Source organism: Taudactylus pleione, unplaced genomic scaffold (genome assembly GCF_031769625.1).
Source record: "Taudactylus pleione unplaced genomic scaffold, aTauple2 ptg000039l, whole genome shotgun sequence".
Taxonomy (NCBI): Eukaryota; Metazoa; Chordata; class Amphibia; order Anura; family Myobatrachidae; genus Taudactylus; species Taudactylus pleione.
This window is the reverse complement of record NW_028284441.1, coordinates 5,948,794-5,972,803: the sequence shown is the minus strand read 5'-3', so window position 1 is coordinate 5,972,803 and position 24,010 is coordinate 5,948,794. Positions and strand designations below refer to the sequence as shown.

The 24,010-nt window shown below is 46.1% G+C and overlaps 1 protein-coding gene across 1 annotated transcript in view; it reads right to left on the bottom strand.

The window, feature by feature from the left end:
• Positions 1 to 23,039, bottom strand: part of LOC148538576 (sodium- and chloride-dependent neutral and basic amino acid transporter B(0+)-like) — a 74,607-nt gene extending 51,568 nt beyond the window's left edge. The window contains exons 1-3 of the mRNA XM_088452590.1: positions 22,977 to 23,039; positions 18,068 to 18,215; positions 13,557 to 13,688 (exon numbers count right to left, since the gene is read on the bottom strand). Coding sequence (XP_088308716.1) covers positions 13,557 to 13,688; positions 18,068 to 18,215; positions 22,977 to 23,039 — 343 coding nt within the window. The remainder of the gene's footprint in view (positions 1 to 13,556; positions 13,689 to 18,067; positions 18,216 to 22,976) is intronic.
• Between the last annotated feature and the right edge of the window lie 971 nt (positions 23,040 to 24,010).

Here is a 24,010-nt window from a genome sequence, read left to right as displayed (position 1 = left end):
ACTGCGATAGTATGCTAATTAATTGTGATTGCTATGCCGCCAAAGCACTACACAAGGACGTCCACTTTACCCTACACACATCCATAATACTTAGCAAGACTGCAAAACTATCGGTACCGTCGAATACCATCGCAGCCTTTTGCACACTTGCACAAGCCCTGACCTTACTCAGAAATTGCCAACTTCATTGCTAACTTCATTGCGCGCTATGAGGCCTCAGGCTGTGTAGGGCATCACAGTGGCTAATTTATGCATGCCCCTGCAACGTACATAGGTAATTTTCTCTGTCCGATATGTATATAGCCGGAACCAGAAAAAAAGGGGGGAGGGGGATCAGATGGTGAAGATAGTTCAACCAAATAAGTTTATTAAAGGAAAAGTAGGGCAGAGACATGCAAAATATATATGAAAAACATATAATCCACTGCAGAAGATGGAACCTGGGTATGTCAATACAGTGGTAATGTAGGTCAAAACTGGTATGTAGTACCCCAAGTAAAAAGACACTCTATCAACACGGTTCGACGTACTGCGGTGTCTTTCTCAAGATGAGTGTCTATTGCAAGACACACACAGAGAAGCATGTTTTTACATGGCCACCATTTTTGTGATGGTGGAATCAGGGATGTCAGCTTAGAACAAGCTTTATTCCAACATCACAAAAGGGTGGTGATATCAGGAAACAATACATTGCTGTTTGTTTATGCTCTTACATACCCAACCATATGAGCATGAAACAAGCAGATAAATTACAGTACATTAAAGTGTAAAGTTCTAGAAATACAGACATCTATCTCTTGAATGAATTAGACCCTTCTTGTGTTACCTACAAAGAGTTGTACACCAAAATGAAATGCTCCAACCAAAATGCAGCTTCAGACTAGAACCAATGAATATCACCAGAATTCACATAAAACATGGGTTAAAAATAGAAGACTGTTTAGTCCAATAGTGCCAGGGCCATAACTAGGGATGTGCGAGTGGTGTGGGTGCACAGAGCACATCGCTCTGTGGGCAGCAACGCTGCTCACCCACAACTCCTGCATCTGGCTAGCAGGGTGCCTGTAACAGCACTCTGCTGCCAGAATCTCTGCAGCAGTGCTGCCTGGAGTGTCTTTAGGACGCTCCAGATGGTCACAATGCTGCTCTTACAGCACCCTGGAGCATCCTGAGGATGCTCCATGCATTTCTGTAATCACTCGCTCCCAGCGCCAGGTGCAGGCTACGCCCCCTCCACATGAGGTCATACGGAGGGGATGTGGCCTGCACCGGGCGCTGGGAGCAATAGCTACGGCACTGAATAGCACAAATGGTACACAAGACCTAAACATTCAGACATGCCAATAAAGAAGCAGTTACTTAGGAGGCCGCCTGGTCTTAAACTCGGGATTGTAGGAGCTTACACGGTTATACTAAGGCCACTGCATGTTATGCAACTGATGTACCACTGACAAGGATAAGGTGCGATGTTCAAGGTGAAAAGTCTTTCAAGATACGGCTGAAGAGCCGCGGTGCGGCTTTGAGAGCTGAGATGTGGCTTTGAGAGCCAAGGTGCGGCTTTGAAAGCTGCAGCCGATGTGTACTCTGGCTGCAAGGTGCAGCCTTAAGTGCTGAGGTGCAGCCTTGAGGGCCGATGTGTACTCTGGCTGCAAGGTGTGGCCTTGAGGGACGTGGCGTGTACTCTGGCTGCAAGGTGCGATAAGGCCAGATGGAGTGCTGTAGCTATATGAGTGGCAAGGCCGCAGAGACAGATCAAATGGGGGAACCCCGGTGCTCGTAGCTCAAACAATCTCTATATTGAGGAGTCAGAGTGCGGGTAGAGATTCAATGATGCGGAGGTATACACAGGCACAGACAGGCAGAGACACGACTGGCAGTAACCGGAAGGATACGTACAGATACGCTATAGCCGGCAAGCCGGCGTTGAACCAACAGGCTTAAAAAATGATAAGGAACCAATGAACTTGCAAGGCAGGTAATTGAGGATAATCCACAAGTGAGAGAACACGTCAGCCAGTATTCCCAGTATCACGTGCCGCAGTCCGGCATTCCAGTCTCCTAGCAACTGTGAGCGCCATCCCAGTACAACATGTACATTGCACAGAAACTGAGTGATCAGTCCAAATGTGAGGCTGCAGGACAGGAAGACCTGGACGAGGGGAGACAGCTGGGACATGGATATGTAACAAGATACGCTGGCGACTTGTGTTGTGACATAAACAAAGCACTGGAAGGGATATAGAATTTCTCCCATCTGTTTCATCTTCTCCAGTGTCCCTCATCTTGGATGAGATATTGGATTTGAATTTGTATTTCCAGGTGATTCTGAGTCGGGCGGATGTTGACTGGATCTCTCTTTGCATGAAATGGGTGTTTATGGGCTGCAACATTGTGGTTGCCCACAAGAGATGTGGGAGTGTAATCGCTGTGTATCTAGGGCTCTGTGCTATTCCTAGTCATGCATATGGGGAAGGGAAGCCCGTTTCTAACAGATCTCTTGCACCGAGCATGGGGCAGGTGCAAGTACCGATACTAATGATGACGGTTGCAGCTGTGGATGGAAGAGTGGCCAGTGCGCATGGGTGTAGCTATAGTGGGCGCAGGGGGTGCAATTACTATGGGGCCCTAAGACTTAGGGGGCCACGGACCCAGATTATATAGTTGCATACCAATTTCTTGGATTTGCCTGCTAAGCAATTGGGTCTGACCCATTGCCCAGCCTGAATGGGGTAACATTCTGTTTTCAAAGTGAGGTCTGTAATGTGGCATAATGTGAACTGGAGGGCACTGTAATGTGGTATAATATGATTTGCTCATTGTAATGTGGTATAATATGTACTGGAGGGCACTGTAAGGTGGAGTACAGTATTTCCTGTACTAAGCCTTGGAAAGAGTAAAAGTGCACAGAGATAAAGTACCAACCAATCAGCTCCTAACTGTCATATTTCAAACACAGCCTATAAAATGGCAGTTAGGAACTGATTGGTTGGTACTTTGGGCCTGATTCAGAGCCACTCGTAAGTGGCAGCTCGTTCGCTCCGAGCGATGTTTGCCCAACTGCGCATGCGTATGAATCGTTATACGCATGCGCGAACCAGTCAGTGCGGCCGAAATTCATGTGCTCGCAAAATAGCGAATGCCTGCTAATTTGAGTGACAGGATGAGGCGTATGTGGGTGGTAACAGGGGAAGGTGCTTGAAAACAGGGAGTGGAGATCCGATCGCAGGCGTGCTTAAAGGTCAAAACGGGCGTTTTATGGGTGTGCATATTTAAAACAGCAGCGTCATTGACCACGTCACTGGGTTATTTTAGAGCCAGAACTGCTCGCAAAATTGTGGTAGCAAAAACCAACCACAAGAATAGCGAGCAGTTCATACCCTGGTCGATGTACTCGATTAATCTAATAAATAGCGGACATGACGTAGGATGCGAGCGGCCAGGGGGCGTAGTTTCCCAAAAAACGTCCACAAGTTTTGTTAGCTCGTTCAGACCTTGAGGCGTGAACAGACCGCAAACAGCGAACGGTTGATTTGAATAGCCACCCCTATTTTCTGGACGAGCGAGCGCTAATTGCGTCCAGCTCTGAATCAGGCCCTTTATCTCCGTACAATTTCTCCTATATTTGCATCAGATTCCACTCACACACGACCTGTGGTCAACTGAGTACTTGTGAGCACAATGGGGGAAATGTATTAAAGCGGCACGTCAAGTGCCGCAATATCGCTTCCTGCTTCGCCTCTTTACCGAGGCAAAGCTGGAAGCACTAACGATGAGATGTATGAACATCTCATCGGCCGGAACGGGGGGGTGTTAACTCCTCCCTCCGGCGATCCCTGCCTGAGTACACAGTGCATTGGCATAGTGCCTTAGTCCTGGCCGGCAACACTGTGCATGCGGGGGATCACGCACATATCGCGAGATCCCGCGTGCAGCCCTGGAGCCGGCAGCCACCACAACAGGGACAGCACTGTATTCATAGCATGCACAGAAGTTAGCAACTTCTGAGTAAGGTCTGACCTTTTGCAACTGTATGTGAGGCTGCTATGTTACTCGATTGTACCGATGGTTTTGCAGTCTTGCTAAGGATTATGGATGTGTGTAAGGTAAAGTGGGCATCCCTATGTAGTGCTGCAACGGCATAGCTATCGCAATTGATTAGCATACTATCGCAGTTGAACTGCGTGCGTAATTGCTATTGCATTCACAGTTGCGATCCGTAATTGAACAGGCCCACTGTCAAGACACATATATGAGCTATTTCTACGCTTTCTCTAGGCCGTAAGTAGTGGTTATGTGAAAGGTGAAACACAGCTCAGAAGCAGGTGAAAGAAGCATGACAGAGTACTTTGAGATTAGGTTGGAGATGTATGAAGGGGTGGTGTTGTTGAAAGCTATTTAGTGTAACACCCTCCAGGGGATGTTAATAGGATAACACCCCTTTCAGCATTAAATACTGCATGTCTGAGTCCTTGGGAGGGTATTGCAGAATAAAGGGGCATGGCCAAGCAGGAAACATCATTAAATGGGGAGTGGGACTTTAGCATATAAAGGGGAGATGTTTGCCTTTGTTTGTGGAGAGATATCTTAGAGCTGGGGAGCATGGACGGAGCTCCCGTGCCATACTTGGCCGCAGACCCGTCCAGCCCTTTACTATAAAACCCCCGCAGCGGGGGGGCCGGTGACGCAATTTGCGCTGAATCACGTCATCGTGGCCCCGCCCCCTGCTACACAAAGCCGATAATCTCGGCATTGTGCAGCGGGGGCGGGGCCAAAATGACACAATTTTCAGTCAATGCCCCTGCCCCGCCCTATTGCCAGCTAGTTTCCCCTGCCACGCCCCCTCTACCGCGCCACGCCTCCCTGCTTGTCCGACCTGGCAGTCCCCTCCCAGAGGGGGCTGCCAGGATATCAGCAAGCCTGCCCTGTGCTCCGCCGGCATGGAAGTAGGAAGGGGCCGTGGTGGCTACCTCAATGCCCATCTGGAGAGGGACTACAGAGATAAAGCCTTGAAGGCAGGGAGACTTATTGAGGTTAGGGTGTGCTAGATGTATAGATGCCAGTGGGAAGTGAATAAGGAAAGTCCTGTGCCACAAAGGCTAATGGAGTAAAGGATAATCAATGTTGTTGACGAGCAGAAAGTGCCAGGAAGCTGAGTGTGATTAAATAATTGGTCACTTTTGTGAGCCACAAAGGCTAATGGAGTAAAGGATAATCAATGTTGTTGACGAGCAGAAAGTGCCAGGAAGCTGAGTGTGATTAAATAATTGGTCACTTTTGTGAGGGCGTTTTTAGTGCAATGATGCCGCGTCCACACTAGATCATATGCTCCATGTGCGATATCGTCTAGTGTTTCCCCTGAACTGCAGGGCTCAATGATATCGTTCAGTACAGGCACCCTCTCTCATCCCTGAACATGCACAGCCTGACGATATCGTCAGGTTGGCCTGCATGTTCAGTTGATGAAAGATATTCGAAACGATCCGCGGGAGTGCACATCGTTGGACGTTTACCGCATACACACTGGATGATATTGGACTTGATGAACGATAATGATATCGTTGTCGTTCATATCCTCCAACTTATCATCTAGTGGGTTCGCGGCTTAAGTCTGACTACAGTGAGTCTGGAAGGGAGTATAAGGAGAAGGAGAGGAAGTGATTTCAGTGGTTGTAGACAAGCTGCTCAAGAAGTCTGGAGGCAGAAGGGAGGAGAGAAATAAGGTAACGATTGGAGAGAGAGACTTGGTTATTTTGCTGAGCAAAATGTGTGTTTAAAAGAGAATAGTAATGTGCTCAGTGGAGAGCGACAGATAGAAGAGGTGAGACAGTGTTGCTATACAGTGCAAGAGACTGAGAAATAAGTTTTTGGGTCTGACAGGCACAATTATGCTTTATCTTACAGCTATATTTTCCTATGTGCATAAAATGGCATACTGTATGTGTCCACCTCTAAATAAACTCCATTATATGTAAACACACATCAGAATTGTCCTGAAATAACATCTGAGTCTTTGAAGAATAGGGAGAACTTAGGACATGGCAAAAAGGGGCTTTCAATAGCAGGAAATCTCCAGTCTGCTCTTTTTATCCTATGAATATAGGAATTCCTGATAGCTTATCTATGTCAGGGTTCAACCTAGGATCAGCCATCTCGTACCCCCGTGCTGGCTTCCCCTGACTTCTCATGCGGTCAGACATCTGGTGCAAGTGATGGGCGAGGTGCTGAGCATTCTGCCTTAGGTGCTTGCGGACTTCCATGGTCGGTTGTGTGTGTCGGGCATCGGAGTTCCCATCATGGGCACCGCCATGACAGTTCCTATAATGTGACAGTGGGCCTGATTCAGACCCGCTGGCGAGCGCTGAGCGCTCGCAAGTGGGTCGCTGTTGGTCCAGTGCGCATGCGCACGACAGAGGTGGCTCCGTCGTGCGCATGCGCGAGACCCGGATAGCGACGGGTCGCTATGGGTCTCGCTACAAAGGAGGCGTGCTGTCGATGGTGAGTGACGGCACGCCCCCTTTGGTGGGCGTGCCGGGGGCATGGCTGGCCAGATGGAGGCGTTCCCATGGGAACGCCTACCATCTGGGGCCGGCCCCACTGACATCACAAATGATGTCAGTGGTAGTGCTTTCGGCTCTGATAGAGCCAAAAGCACTCCAGGGCTTGCGGCAACGAGACCCTACCACAAGGGTCTCGTCGCAAGCCCGATGGTCGCGATGGTCTTGACCATCGCGACCATCTTTCTGGCCGCTCGCTATAGCTGTGGGTGGTCACCCACAGCTATACGAGCGGCCAGGAGGCCGCTATAAAAATTCAGGAGGACGGCCCTGATTCAGAGCGAGCGCTCTACAGAGCGTCTGGCTCTGAATCAGGGCTAGTATCCCAACCAATGGAAGCATGATCTCAGTCAGCTGACGCTGTGCTCCAATCATCTGCTACCCCTGGGTATATATCCGGCTCCAGAACTCCAGGAAGTTGCCTGATCAAGAATTGTTACTCCTAGTGTGCTAGTAGAGTCTTGTTCCAAGTTCCCTTGGTTTTCTTGTTTTCCAGTGTTTCCTCGAGCTACAGTGCCTGTGTGCCTAGTCTCCAGTGACTCCTTTGAGCAACAGTGCGATTACATCTATGCCTGTGTATTAGTTCCAGTGTCTCCTTTGAGCAACTGAGCGACCAACAACCCAGCCTGTGTATTATTACCAGGGTCTTCCGGAGCAGCAGTGCGACTATATCTTTACCTGAGTGCTTCATTTCCAGTGACAGTGCTATTTCATCTCTGCATGTGTGTGTGTTATATGTGCCATTCCTTGGTGCAAAAGTGCATCCACATGCCACTACCTGTGATTCCCTTGAGTGCCACCACGTGGTACAAAAGTGTATCCACACGCCACTACCTGTGATTCCCTTGAGTGCCACCCCGTGGTACAAAAGTGCATCCACATGCCACTACCTGTGATTCCCTTGAGTGCCACCCCGTGGTACAAAAGTGTATCCACACGCCACTACCTGTGATTCCCTCGAGTGCCACCCCGTGGTGCAAAGTGCGTCCACACTCCACTACCTGTGATTCCCTTGAGTGCTACCCCGTGGTGCAAAAGTGCGTCCACATGCCACTACCTGTGATTCCCTCGAGTGCTACCACATGGTGCAAAAGTGCGCTGCACGCCTTTACCTGTGATTTCCTTTAGTACCAAAGGTGCGTCAGCATGCTATTTCCTGTGTCTCTCTCAAGTGCCAATTCTAGTGTACCTCTCAAGTGCCAATTCCAAAGTACCTCTCAAGTACCAGGTGATACCTCGTCAAAGGACTGCAACCTGCCTGCGGGTGCAGCTAAGCCCATATCCCACTTGGAAGGGTCACTGGCGAACACCTCCCTGCAGGTTAGACTCCGCACCTTTGACCAGGTCTCGTGAACGTCCAAGATCTGTGGATGTGGAGTTCTGATATCCAGGCCTTTCGCCTCAAATTCTTCCAAACTCAAGATTACCACCCCTCAGTAGGGGATTCCACAAACGGCAAACCTGACATCTACTACATGAATAAGTACGTTTCAAAGTGACCTACAGTTGTTTCTGCAGCTAAACTTTGTACCCCTGGACTAACTAACTGGGGGGTATTCTGGCATCAAACTTCATGTCAGGATCCGGCCTGGGATCCGCCTTGCTCACCACTGAACTGGTGTCTTTAGGCTGCCAGTTGTAGTGATGGATTAGGGCTGAGGACTCTTCCCGGGGTCCGCTAGGACTTCTATGCATGTATCCTGACTTCCGTGTTTGCGGGCATGGGAACAGCCATGTTGGTTCATTCACCTGATCAGTCTCCTCCAATGGCAGCCCTGTGGTCTCCTAGCTGATCTCATGATCCAATGACCAGCTACCTAAGGGTATTTAGGTCCAACTCCTGCAACAGGAAGTTGCTGATCAACATCGCTGTATGACTGCACGTAGTCATTCCCTATGACAACCATACACTGTGCATCCTTTCAAGTCCTCTGCCGGTGCGTAAGGAGTCGCACCTTTGTGTACTGCTGGTGCGTCCAGAGTCGCACCTTTGTGTACAGATTACACACCATCTGCTTCAGTACAAGTTCAGTTCATATCTCCAGTGTGTCCCAAATGGCATCTTCGTGTACTCTGTTCTGGTATCTCAGTATACTGTAACTCCATCCTTGCACATCCAGTACCTTTCAGGAGCATCCCAGTGTATTCAGTCCCTGTATCTCAGTACAAGCCATTCCTCCGTGTTATTTCCAGTGTTCCCTGTGTTAGTTGTGTTTGGTATATTATTCAGGTCTTCTGTCACTCCCAGGTACCTGTCCAGAGGGCCGCGACCTGCTCACTTGGTGTGGCGAAAACCAAATCCCAATTGGAGGGGTCACTGGAGAAAACCACCAAGTGGGTTAGACTCCGCGCCTCTGGGCAGGTCTAGCCAAACCTGGGTTTGGACGCAATTAGGAGACTTAGGCCCTCATTCAGAGCCTTACGCTCTGAGCAGAGCGCACGCTCTGAATGAGGGCCGGCCTCCATGAAAATGGAGCGTCCTTCTGGACGCTCGTATAGCTGTGGGTCACCACCCACAGGCTATACGAGCGTGCATTTTGATGGCCGCGATGGTCGAGACCATCGCGACCATCGAAATTGCGAGTCGGAGCCTGCGGTTGAGGTTTTCAACCGCAAGCTCCGGAGTGATTTTGGCTCTATCAGAGCCAAAATCACTCCCACTGACATCACTAGTGATGTCAGTGGGCCGGCTTCTGACGGGAGGCGTTCCCGTGGGAACGCCCCCGTCAGGGAGGCACGCCCCCGGCACGCCTACCAAAGGGGGCGTGCTGTCAATCAACATCGACAGCACGCCCCCTTTGATCAGACACAACGAGCGAAGGACTTTCCTTCGCTCGTCGCGTCTGGCACATGCGCACGACGGAGCTCCCTACGTCGTGCGCATGCTCAGTCCATAACATCAGCCGCTCGCGAGTGGGTCTGAATCAGGCCCTTAGTCTGTCACTCCTGTCATTTCCCTACAGCTATCCTAAACCCCCCGGTTCTTAACCTCATCCGAGGTAGTTTCAGTGGCCGGTTGTGACACTTCATTTATTACCAACAATCACTTAAGAGGTTCTGTAGACCTCCCTTCAGATGGGTAAATGTGACTTTTATGATCTACACCATCTATAGAAGTTCCCAACTACAAATGTATTGAATTGCTGTCCTTCCTTCTTTTCCAAGCATGAAGAAGTAGGGGTTAAAGACCAATATTTCAGGTGTAGTTGTAAGCATGCACCATGCACCTAGCAAGGTATTGAATAGCTGATACAAAGTTTTCTTCTGGTTTTATGGAGTAATGCCTCTCTTTCTGAGCAAGTAGATCAAGTAATCCTTTGATGAGGTAACTTTCAAAGTTCCTGTCTTTATCAGAATGTTTACAGTAGTGGCTGTAATGCACGAGGAACTTCTAATAAAGTACTCTGGCCACAGTAACAGTCATATGATCCATTGTTAGGTAGGTGAGAGCATAAGAACATAGTATAATGATTTGCTGCTAACAAAATATTTCTTAATTTACTATAGTCATTGTCCATGCCGAGAAGGTCAATACACGCAAGATCCATTGGGGTAATAATCATGACAGACTCCACAGGGACAGCTCAAGCCGCTAGTGTCCATTGCAGCTTTGTACAATCTGTGCAATCAGTGTGGAGTATGGTGTGTGATAATGGCTGTAAACCCGCCCCACATATCAACTGCGTTATAACTGATATTCCCTTGGAAGACGCATTGCATACCATTTGTTCCTCAGTGACTAGTAGGAGCATTCATACTCAGGGCCGTAGCTAGGGTAGTGCGGCTGGTGCTATCGTACAGGGCACCACAGGTCAGGGGGCGCTGTTTGGACCTGTCAAATTTCTGTTTATTATCATTCTTGCTTTTGCTTCCTCTTATTTCATCCCCAGCATCTTCTGGCCTCTCCCATCTCTTCCCTCGCCCTTCCCCATGAAGCCATGGCCCTTTTTTTGGGTGCATTATGTCCCTTTGAAAAATGAGGGGGCACCAATGCTCTTTCTGGCACAGGGCACCAAAAAGTCTAGTTATGGCTCTGTTCATACTTAGGGCTTTTTAGATCCCAATATGGTGCAACGGTTCAATTAAAATCATGCTGCTACTTAATAACAAATACAACTTATTTATTAAAAAACAAATATGTACACAAAAATGTATCCGTAATCACTTTTTGTTGTTGTATTTAAAAATCAAGTTTATTAAATGCCAGTCTTTATATAAATAACGACCCTGACTCATTGGGGTCAATTTAATTCTTCACGCCCAATTAGACCGCGTTTAGCCACATAAAATGGCTAAACCCATCTAAAGTCCTTGTTAGGACGCCTAAACTGCAGTTTGGGTGCCCTCACCACGGGTTTATTGCACATTTTTGCTTGCATTCCTGCTTTTGGGAACAGAAATGCTGGTGCCGGCAGCTATCGTGCCCGAATGCAGAAACAATTGAATTTCTCCGTTGGGCGCCAAAAACAAATAACTGCCTTAAAAACAATTGAATCGCCCCCCATCAAGTATTCCACAAAACTTTATTAGAACAAAAATGCTGTATACACATATGGAAAATATTTATTTGCTGAAAATATGAGAAAATTGCACTGCATGAAGCATATTGTATATACTGTATACACAGTATCTGCCCCAATGCATACTGTATATAGACATGAAGTCTTTATTCAGAGTAGTCAGATTTGGAGTAATCACTTCACATCACTAAAAAACCCTTTTGTGTTCCTATAAACATGCTTTGGTGCAGATCTTTCTCATCCAGAGTGTCTGGGTAAGTGTTCTTGGTTTTGTATGCCATTCTCCTATTTAGACACATATTTATGTATGTACATATTTCTTAGCCAATAAATACATATGAGTTATTCTTACTTATTTCTGAGTGCCAAAAATGTTTAATCAAATCAATAAGCAATAACAGATTGTAATAATAAATCCCTATGGATCATTGGTAAGAACAAGACTAAGTAAAAAAATAGTAGCAAGGCACTGTGAGATACCAGTTAGAATGAAGGTGACACACTGGGAGGACTCCCAGTTTCCAATTTCTTTCTCACTACCCATACCAACTGGTGAAGAGTACGCCCATCAAATCAGCATTATACAGCTTCTGTGCTAAACTTATCTTCATTACACTGTACTGTCGATGTGGGTATAAATTACACACTGAGGCATATATCTTGTGCTTTGTTTTCAAGTAATCCACAAATTGTCTATAATACTTTTAAGAACATGGTCCAATAAACTATACGATAACAATACTGTACATTAATGGTAAAATTAGGGTCAGAACAATATATTGCTGGGTCTCTTAGCAAAATGTAATGATGTTCTATCCTCTTGAGGCCTGACCCTGCTCTTCTGATCATGCACAGTGCCTGACTAGTGTCCAGTAGTGTCCAAATTAGGTTTCACTGTGCATGCTTGGTGCTAATAGTGAGTACAAGCAACAGTGGAACTATCAGTATTGCGGGGGTGCGATGGCTACTCAGCTGTCCTCACCTCTGGGCCCTATCACCACTGCATTGATTGAAAGTACAGCTGCAGTACTGCCACTGGGGAAAACATACATTACAGTTACTCAAACTTAGAAAGCCCTCCCAGGTCTCCGATTGCCAGCGCAGAGTTTCTGATCACAGTTTCAAGTGCTCCAGCAAGGCAGAGATCATTCTTGTCATCCTGCTCTCAGCAGCCATTCACAAGAAAAAGATTAGACGTACAAGTTTCAGAGATGTATGTTTGGATTAATGTCTCCCATCCAATAGTCATTACATCAACACAGACAAGTAGAAACCTTCATTCCCAGCCAGTCCTGACATAACCATCTCTCTCCTCTCCCCAGCATTGATTTTTATGCCCCCTCTGCTTCCCGTGATTTTGGTTTCTGGCAATGAGAGGAAGTCACTATTTGTAGACCTTATCTCAGGTATAATTTCAGGGCTCAGTCCTCATCCCTCCTTTGCTCAGATACCCTGCTGAATGTGGGTTCCTGAAGAAAGGGGTGCCCACAATTGTCACTAACCTTGTTTCACAATTGGGCTTGTATAGGAATTTGTTGTGGCCACCTCACAGTACTAGTAATGGTAGCAGTTGGTGACAGTCAGGCAGGGAGGAAAGAGAGGTCCATGACAGTTTTTGGGGATAACCTGCCCAGAATAAAGGTGTTTATGGGCATAAGTACATATATGAACCGGAACATGTCTTTTGAAATATACACATCAGAGCCGTAACTAGACTTTTTGGTGCCCTGTGCCAGAAAGAGCAGTGGCACCCCCCCTATTTTTCAAATAGGGACATAAGACCCGAAAAAGGGCCATGGCCTCATGGGGAAGGGCCAGGGAAGAGATAGGGGAGGCCAGGAGATGCTGGGGATAAAAGAAGAGGAAGCTATAAGTGAGAATGATAATAAACTGAAAATTGATAGGCCCAAACAGCGCCCCTTGCCCTGCGGTGTCCAGTGCCATGGCACTGGTCGCACTATCCTAGTTACGGTCCTGATACACATACAAGTGCCACATTTAAGAAGTAAAAGGAAAGTACCACCGGCATGTTTCCCAATGAAAGGTTTGCTCCAGAAGCTTAATCTATATTAACAATGCCTGATATACCACTCTCATGACAAATAACTGTAAACTATCTTCCTAATATCAGTGTCTTTCAATGTCATCACTTACTGTAAATATTTAAATGTGTGTATTATATGGAAAAACCTATCATAACTATGATTCATTAATATTATTTGAAATTGACTCAGAGTTTCCTGCCATTTAAAAGTAAAAAGTACACAGAACGCAGCATCTTCTTTTCCAAAGTTATACAGATCCGCGGGAACTTTTTGTACCCGTAAAGTTTGCTGTGTGTTGCACGTTCATTTTATCATTGTACCACATTTTCATCCCTTTACAGTACTTATTTTATTGTCCAATCACATTTGGGTAATGAACCAAAAATAAACAGCTAAATGACATGACATGAGGAATCAATGACTAAATTGAGCCTTACCTTGGAACAGAGGCACAATCCTCCATATTTCTATAGGGCCCAAACTAGCAAATTGCCCCAGTGAGCATTCCAGAAACAATAATGGTAGGCCTGCCAGAGCCAGCATAATTATGTAAGGGATCAGAAATGCACCTAAAAAAGGGAACACGATTTAAGTTGCTTTATTGTAAAACAACATTTTTCAGCAATTTAATTAGCCATTTTGGAAAGCTCTTTCCTCAATACTGTATCTCAAACCTACCAGACTTCCAGTAGGGAACATGAACACATTTCCTAGTGTAGAAATTGACATTTTCTGAAAATAATGCATTAGACACAGCTGCCCTCATCATGCTATGATAAGTCTATATTGCTTTCCATAACATAGGATTACTGCTATCAGTTTGTGTTATGGCACCCTTTTTTCAACCACTGCTGCGAGCGGTTGTCAAGGGTGCCGCGGCAGTCAGCTCAGCCCGCTTGTACTGTAGTGTGTATTGAGGAAGACAATGTAGTGTGATTTATTCCTTTGGAGGCCAATATGTGTGTATATTTTTATGTGGGAGCCAATGTTTATGTTTTTTCATTGGTCACTCACACCGTATAGCCGGATAGTATGCCTTAGCAATTTTAAAATCTTCATTAGTGTGCCTCGAGGTTGAATATAACTGTGCTATGGTCAGGGGAGTAGTGAGGGTGGCTCCAGTGGAGCACCTGCTCCAGGTGCCTGCTCCAGCCAGGGCGCAGGAGATCAGCCACCCGACGAAGGGTAGAGCACCTGCTGAGCTGAGCGTGAAACACATAAAGAGATCAGTGCCTTCAGAAATTGGGCATAGTGTGTATGGATTGGTGCTTGTGGCTCCGCCCACACCACACCCCAGTATGGATGCGCTGATCTCTTTATGTGCTTCAGACTCAGCTCATCAAAAGGTGATTCCCCCCCAGTTAAATGGCTGATCTCCGGCACCCTGCAACAGTAAAGAGCGGGGAAGGAGATCTGATTAAGGGGGAATATCTGTGTGTATGAAGGGAAGGGAGCTTTGTTAAGTGGAAGAGCTGTGTGTGTGTGTGTGTGTGTATGAGTGTGTGGGGGGTTGGTCTGTGTGAGGAGGGGAAATCTTTGTGAGGGGGAGAACTGTGTGCGTGTCAAGGGGGATATGAATGAGGAGAAGATCTGAGTGTGGGGGGAGCGCTATGTGTGTGAGGGGAGGCTGAGTGTGGGGAAGAGCTGTGTAAGGGGAGGTGATCTGTGTAAGGGGGATAGCTGTGGTGGGGCCTGAATGAGGGGGGATCGTTGAGTGTGTTTGAGGGGAGGAGATATATGTGAGATGGGGAAGATCTGAGTGAGTGGGGAGAGCTGTATGAGAAATTCCTACACTGTATGTATTTATATATACATTAATATGGAGCCACAAGGCAGTATTTTGCATAGAGCCCAGTGGGATCTTAATCTGGCTCTGGGACTGAACAGAAGGGAGGAAGGGTGGAGCTTTGGGCAATAACACAGAGGGAGGAGGAGACGGTCCCCTCCCATCATCACCCCCGGATTCTCCTCTTTTCCATCTCTGAGGTGGTTCCTACCTACCACCCTGGCTCTGATGTCAGCTTGCCCAGTTTGCATGGAGGAGAGAACATGGCAGCCGTGTCTCTGCTGCTGAGGGGAGGCCTGAGCCGGGTGCTACTACTGAGAGCCTGTGTCGCGACACCAAATGCCAATAAGGGGCACTACTATGGCATGTGTATAAGGGACACTACTGTGGCATAATGTGTAAAAGGGACATTACTGTGGCATAACTTAAATAAGAGGCACTATTGTTAGGCATAATGTGAATAAAGGGCACTACTGTGGCATAATGTGAACTATGGACATTACTGTGGCATAATATGAACTGTGGGGAAAACTGTGTAGCATAATGTGAAAAAATAGCCACAACTGTGGCATAACGTATATTAATGGGCACTAATGTGTGGCATAAGATGCATTGTGGACATTATTTTGTAACATAATGTGAATAAGGGGCACTACAGTAGAGTAACATGAATAAAAGATACTACTGCATGTCGTAATGTGAATAAGTGGCACTACTGTGTGGCATAACATGAATTGTGGCACTACTGTGTGGTTTAATTTTAATTGGTGGAGTTACTTTAGTGGGTTGGAATATATCTAGCCTTCTATGTCCTAGTTTGATACTGCCTCTAATGTTTATTTTTATTTCCCTCTAATTTGCTCCTACATGGTGGACACGCCACCTACGTGGCACACTTGGGGGGGGCACAAACATGCTCTGGGCACCTTGGCTACACGCTACACCCCTGACTATGGTATCAAAGACCAGTCAGTGTAATGAACCAACTGATGTCCCCAAAAGTTTTGATGACTTGGTTTTCATTTTGGCAGTGCAGCTCTAAAGTTGGCTACATGAGGAGGTGATTTGGCAAACTTAGGGTGGGTACACACTAGAGCAGAGGTTCCCAACCGCAGTCAACAACGCTCCCCAACAGTTCAAGTTTTAGCGATATCCATGGTTGAGCACAGGTAGTTAAATCATATTGGCTGAGGTACTAATTTAGTCACCTGTGCTCAACCATAGATCTCTCTAAAACCTGATCTGTTGGGGAGCCTTGAGGACCGCGTTTGGGAACCTCTGCACTAGAGCGATATCAGCATGATATGTAGAATTGGAATTACATATTGTGTGGATCGTACAGTGTGTACCAGGGATGTGCAGTCATGGTAGGCAGAGCCTCCCCTGTCATACTCCTGAGATAATATATAAAAATTATTAGAATAATACAAAGAAGATATTTATAACTTATTATAAACATCTTCTTTGTTTATTGTAATCGTTTTTATAGTTAACACTCACCAGCTTTGTGGACTCTCTGGGACTGCATGGAGACAAGAGATGAGGCAGCAACAGCTCAGCCCTGCTTCTGTATAGTTAGACACTGCTTGCAGAGCTGGGGCCACACCATGGGCAGTAAGATGCACAGACAGAGAGCTAATAGAGGCATGCCTCTGAGTATGGGGTGTGTGCCTTGAGCACTGATGGACACCTTGGATGTGTCATGTGACCAGGAAGTACACTGCATTGTTTAGAGATAGTTGCTCAGTCAGCAGGAGCAAGAGAAGACACAGTGATGCAGGTAGGAGAATCAATGGACACTGAAGCTTAGTGTAGTGAGGGGAGAGTTACAGTGAGTAGGGGGTGAGACAGATTCCCAGCACTCAGACCCAATTCCATGTTTGCCTCCCCAGCCACTGACCTCACCTCATGTCACTGGTGTGTAAGCTCTATCGCCCACTCCAGCTTGACGACATTGGGGTCTTCCATCTGATGTGCTACATAACAGATGGAATGACCCAGGTGACAGTGTTATGCAGGTGAGTGGAGTGGGGGAACGATATATTGGGCAGTTGTACACCACATCGTGCAGTGTGTACGGCCGACCGCTAAATCGTTAGATTGGCTGGTAGGTCTGCTACGATGCACATCGTTCTAATGTGTATTTAGCCTAATACATATGATAATTTCTGGAGTGTCACAGAGCTTTTACACATCAAACTATATTGAGTTGGTGACACTGATTGACATGAATGAGATTCTAAGTACATATGATTCAGAAAGCACACGGCCCCTTTCAAGTAAATGTGAGCAAATCCATAAAGATTATTATTCTTGAAATGAATGCAGCATTAGTCTTCTTATCTTTCCCATGTTTATAATATTGTAGTTGTACAAGGATCAGATGAAGCAGTACATTGTAAATGAGAAATTGGGGAAGTAGATACCCACTGTTGTTTTAAGCTGGAGAAGACTAGTAATACATACTGTATGTAAATGGCAAGGATGGCCATCTACGGGTCTCTATCAGTTATATCACTGGTGGTTTACATTGATGGCAGGAAACCATTGATGACAAAAAACAATCAATGGTTTACACCATCGATGGTCATCAGTGGAGGCGGCTGGAGACAGGACTCGGTGGGTGGTGGATCAATCAGGGAAGGGGGTGGGCTTTATGCATTACATTTATGGATGGAGTGCAGTTTGCGATTAGCAGAAGTGCTCCCAATGTGAAGCCAGCCACTGCCAGTGCACGCACTAGGAAACTGGGGGGTTCACTAGGGGTAGTGGATTTTACTGCGGGGGATGCAGCCCTGCAGGACTTGGTAAAATCCGCCACTGATATTAAACCAATGTTTCCAAACCTCAGTATGCTGATGCACCACAGATATGCTTAACCACATTTTTAATTATTTTTTTTTTTAATTATCTATGCATATTTAAAGACTAAAATGTGGAACATTTTTAGATCACAAAGGATTTATTCACAAATAAATAATTCACACTACACTGTCTTAGTACAAACCATCATCCTGTTGCTGAAAATTAAAAACCAAAAATAGGCTATTTATTTACTACTGACTACACATTGATGAATGGAGGAGGAACTACTTGCATAGCTTCCACAATGGTTAATAGAGCACTTAAACTTCTTACAAGAGTTGATTCACAGTACTGTACCTCCTCCATGTTTGAAAGCAAGGTATGGAAATCTCCAAACATTTCCGAGTCCCACAGCGTAGCCCACCAAAGATAGGAGGTAGTCCGTTTTACTAGCCCAAAACTCACGTTCTCCGTTTCCATTATTGCTCGTCACACTCACATTGTCCTGAAATTACAGTATACATTCATTGCAGCTTGAAACATAAATGATATCCCCCTCTAACACTGAAGTCTGCCAGAGAGTAAGCAACTACGCTATACATCATACTTGCCAACTCTCCCTCATTGTCTGGGAGACTCCCTGAAATAGTAGCAATCTCCCTGTCTCCCTGAAGAGTCTAGCAATCTCCCTCATTTCACCTTACCCCTATTATAAAGCTGTTATATTAAAAAACAGAGATATATACATTCAAATGGGATCATTAGTGTCATTTCCTTGCATTGGTTATTATAAGGCACAATGATCCCTATGAATTTCTGAAAAGTATTAGTGTGTTTTCATCAACAAACAGATCTTACTAACTGCTTTTGGGCTGGTTGACATTTGAATGTAAGTCAGGTTTAGGACACGCCTCTCAGATTTATCAGTACATGCCCACTGTAACACGCGCTCATAGGTGCTGCTTTCACAATCTCCCTGAAATGCTTTTTCAAAAGTAGGCAAGTATGCTATACATGAGTACCCAGATGGCACACGGGGCCTGATTCAGAGACGTACGCAATGGCGATTTTTATGCAGAAAGGGATTTTTTGCTACTGCAAATGCGTCAAAGTCACACTGCGTGCTCAGTGATAGTCTTGCGATTCCACACACACAGAGAACCCATTTGCAAAATGAGGGTCAGCGTTTGGGGGAGGTAACGAGGGGGGTGGCTAGATAAACATAAGTATGCCCTACCATTTAAACGCCGTTACATGGGCGTGCATAAATTATCCATTGCGATCGCATATGCAGTATCAGAGCTCTCTGCGTGTCAGGAGAGCCGCTGTATTTGATACAGATCAGACCTGCTGCAATGGCTGTATGGCTGGTCGATGTGCATCGATGTTACCGTTATTTATGCCGGCATGTGACGTTGGACGCAGATGAGAAGGCAGCAGTGGGTATCCCTATGTACGGGTGAGCTTTGGAACTATTAGCATATGTTCACAGCTGCAATTGCATTAGCGTCCATTTCTTAATCAGGCCCCCAGTTTCCAGGGATATAGGGCCTGATTCAGAGATGGACACGGTGCCGATGTAGACGCAGTTGAGGGATTATCGGTTATATGCGCATGCATCATGTTTCATTTTCATTGTCGCTCATAGGATTATTCCTAAAGTGATTGACAGGCAGAAACTGATTGTGGGCGGCAATGGGGGGTGCCGGCTCCTACGAAGGCTTGTCACAACCGTTATCAGGGCATGTCTGTGAGATGTACGCCATTTTATGGGCGTGTATAAATGAGCTATTGTCATCTGCTTCCCAGCATGAGAGCTCTCTGTGTGTCAGGGGAGACGCTGTGTCTGAGACAGGTGAGATTTGCTGCGTGGCTGCCCGATCTACGTCAATGTTACCGATGTTTATACTGGTGTGTGATGTGGGACGGATATGAGAAGGCAGCAGTCGGCGTCCCTATGCTCGGGTAAGCTTTGGAAACATCAGCATATTTTCACAGCTGCGTTCTGTGCGAAATCGCAAATGCAATTGCATTAGCATACATCTCTGAAATAGGCCCTGAGTTACCATATGAGGTAAAAATGGCTCCGGCGTCTCAGTTCCCGTAGCCATTCTGTGTGACTATAAGGTTACTCAAAAGTCCGATAATCGACTGATCTGCGACTGATGCTGTGTTTTTTGTACACAGTCGCTTGAATTTGCGAAGGCGCCAATGGCCGTCTCAGTACAAATCCAGGCAGCTGCGACATTTGCATATTTCCGCACAGCTGATGTGTATAACATACATCTCTGACCAGGCCCAAAGTGCAATCCAGCCCCCTGGACTGTGGTTAGGCAGCACCAGTCACACTCCTGGTTTCGTGCTGCAGAGGGAGATTTAGGACTGGTGCTTGTATGGTTCCAGAAATTACAGCGTAGTTGTTTTTTTATAATTGCGAAAAGCATTTCCAGTCGTGGAGGATGGCAACATGTACCCACTAAGCAATAATGTTTTTGGAACATTATATTTCTTAGCAAAGAAAACCAATTGCTCTTTAAGTATAATGACAATTGAAGCATTTTCTGCTGATGTCTATGGATTATGGGCCTGATTCAGACCCACTCGCGAGCGGCTGTCCGCTCGCAAGTGGGTCGATGTTCTGCACTGAGCATGTGCACGACGGAGGGAGCTCCGTCGTGCGCATGCGCCAGACGCGACGAGCGAAGGATTTTCCTTCGCTCGTAGTGTCTTTTCAAAGGGGGCGTGCTGTCGATGTTGACTGACAGCACGCCCCCTTTGGTGGGCGTGCCGGGGGCGTGCCTCCCTGACGGGGGCGTTCCCACGGGAACGCCTCCCGTCAGAAGCCGGCCCACTGACATCACTAGTGATGTCAGTGGGAGTGATTTTGGCTCTGATAAAGCCTAAATCACTCCGAGCCTTGTGGTTGAAAAACTCAACCACAGGCTTCTGTACGCAGTTTCGATGGTCGCGATGGTCACGACCATCGTGCCCATCAAACTGCACGCTCGTATAGGCTGTGGGTGGTGACCCACAGCTATACGAGCGTCCAGGAGGACGCTCCATAGTTATGGAGGACGGCCCTCATTCAGAGCGTGCGCTCTGCTCAGAGCGTACGGCTCTGAATGAGGGCCTATGTTTTAATTTTACAGTGTAAGTGATGCTCCAAACTCCATTGCCATTTGCCAGTGAGATAACTTTACCAGTGTACTGTGTATTACCACATGGCTGTATGTGCTACTGAAAACTCTCAAAACATAAAAGTAAAATAGAGACTAATGTGGTATAATGTCATCTAAGCCAAATGTGCATTTTCTTCAGTAATCTTTGCTTTATACTGTAGCCCTTTCATGAAATGAAGACATATAGGGGCTGATTCAGAGATGGGTACAGATGAGGCCATTGCAGCGTCTTGTGCCACAGTTGAAAAATGACAGTTGGGAGCTGATTGGCTGGAGCATCATTTATCATAGAGTGAGTTATTATTACTAGTTGTGAATGATAAGACTCATTGATAAATAAGGCCCATAGCTTGTAACATGACAGTTAGTAGCTGATTGGTTGGTACTTTGGAGTCTATTTACTAAGCAGTGTTAGGAGACAGAGTGAAAAGTGATAAGAAAGTGATAAAGTGCCAGCCAATCAGCTCACAACTGTCATTTTTCAAACACAGCCTGTGAGATGACAGTTAGGAGCTGATTGGCTGGCACCTTATCATTTTCTTATCACTTTTCACTCTGTCTCCTAACACTGCTTAGTAAATAGACCCCTGTATCTCTCTCCAATTTATCACTCTCCAGTGCTTAGTACATCTCCCCCAAATGTGCAAGGACTGAGACGTCCACTGTCAGTGTCCGTAGACGCTGAAATACCACTTACAACAGTGCAGTATCTCTGTCTGAGTGTGGCTTCCTATGTGTGTGATTTAGCATCTTTCTACACAACAGCTTTCAGTGATGCACCCACGACACACCGGCAACCCTCTTTTAACACGCAACATCTCCGTGCGTCTTTCAGCCACCCCCTGTCACCTCCCACTCAGCATCCAGGGACGCCCCTTACACTGCTGATACTGCACGTCTAAATCTGTACTGCGACTCTGTACGTACAAATCAGGTTGCATGTGCGGTGAGACTTAGACGCATGCTCAGACTTAAAATTTTGGCCAACTGCATGCGACATCAACACTGCGTCCACCTCTGAATCATGGGCCCAAGTGTTATAAGCCGTCTATGCCCTGAGGAGTTAGATCCTTACACAGATGTTTATTGCCTTAATTAACTTGAATGAAGATACAGACAACTAAAGTGGAATCAAAATTGAACAAAGATTTATTACAATGAGAGACAATCTTTTTGGTGGCGAAGAAAAAACATTGCTTCCCAAGCTCTAGGACATGTTAAACTAGTAAATCAGGCTACCTGAAGGCCTCTGATGCAACCTGAGTTATGATAGGCTACACCCCCTTTATTTGGCTTAGTACTACTGTGCCCCACCTCTGGAAGAAGCTCAGGTCCCCCTTAAGGGCAGAGACAACTTGCCCTGGGAAAGGAAGACTACCACTTTCGCCCTGTTGGGCCACTGAGAAGCAATGCTTTTCCGCCTCACAATATAACTGAAAAATAATTTAATAAACAAAAACAATGCAACAAACAATTGGGTAGGGACGGTTGGAAATTTTCCAGTCACAAAAGAGAAAGTGAACCATGTTTCCTCTCTTTAAATATGGGAGCTAAGACCCTCCCCTACCAAAACCTGTGATAAGCTGCTGAAACCAGCCTAGACCTGTCAATCACAAGGCAGGTTGACAACAAACCACTGAGCTTCTCTAACCCACATAATAAGAGTATTATGTAGCATCAGGCATACGCTGCCTTCAGCTACCTTAGTATGCAAGATTTGCAAAGTGATTCCTGGTTTTGCATTGTAAAATATTCCTACTTTGATGTTTATTGTTAAATAGCCAAAAGCTCAGCACTTTGAAAATCTTGCACTCGGTTACACTAGGGCCATAATGGGTAAAGAAGAGTTGGGAGTTTCTTTTACATTTCACTTTGGAGAAAATATAGTATATTACCAAAGCAAAAAGTTTATTTGAAAGAAAACAAAACAAACATAACTGTTTTGTGGGTTTATTTTTCTTTAAATCCGTGGAAATGCATAACGCAGAAATATACAAATCATCACCCACATGAGATAAATGGAATTTAAGAAAGTGCTGACAGTAAAATTACTTTTAGAAAAGATACATTACATATAAATAACTTACATTAGTTTGTGCCGATTTTTTCCCACAGCATCTCATAAATCCTGGTAAGGCTATATTTCCCATTTTCTTAGTAAATCGCTGCTTGTATTATCTGTCTTACTCTGTCTTTGAGATGTAAGCAGACACTGTAGTACTGTCTGCAATAAAGGAGAGCAACAATTGACTCCCTGTGATTACTCAATGAGACTATCACAATCTGCACAGAGTGTCTTGGTACAATAATTATCTATGCAAATATTGAGCCTGTATGACTGTGGAAATGTACAAACCTGTAAAACAGCATGATAGCAGAGTATTTATTAAATTATTTATCCTAAATATGGAATGTATAATATCTGACAAAGAAACACAAGAGGTCCCTCTTGCACCAGAACCCCACAAGGCTTTAAATAACATATTGACAGAGCCAGAATTAAAGTGGGGGTGGGGGCACAGGGGGCGAGTATCCCTGGAACCCTCTCTATCTCAGGGCCTTCCCCACCTGTCACTCACTGCCTTTAATAAAAGAAACAATAATAAGGGGAGAGGTGGGCAGTGGCGTAACTAGGGTACTTGGAGCCCAGGGCAAATTTGAAAAGGGAGCCCCCCCCATGTGCGTGGTCACTTAAAAATGGGGCGTGTCAACATGACACACCCCTTTATTTTCAAACTGAACATTCCTATCCATATGCACCTTAACCCCAGTAGTACCCCTTATACAGTACCCCCAGTATGCAGTTGGGGTCCCTCTCATGCAGGCCCATAGTAGTGCCCCTTATACAGTATTCTCAGTAGTGGTCCCTCTTATACAGCCCCCAATTAGTTCCCCTTACTCAGTACCCCCAGTAGTGGCCCCCCCAAATGCAGTGCCCCACGTAGTGTTCCCCCTTATGCAGTGCCCCCAGTAGCAGTCCCAACAATGCAGTGCGCCCAGTAGCGGTATCCCCTTATGCAGTGCCCTTTTATATAGTGCCCCCAGCAGTAGTCCCCCCCATGCAGTTTTCCCAGTAGTGGTCCCCTTATGCAGGCACCCTGTAGTGATCCCCCCTATCTAG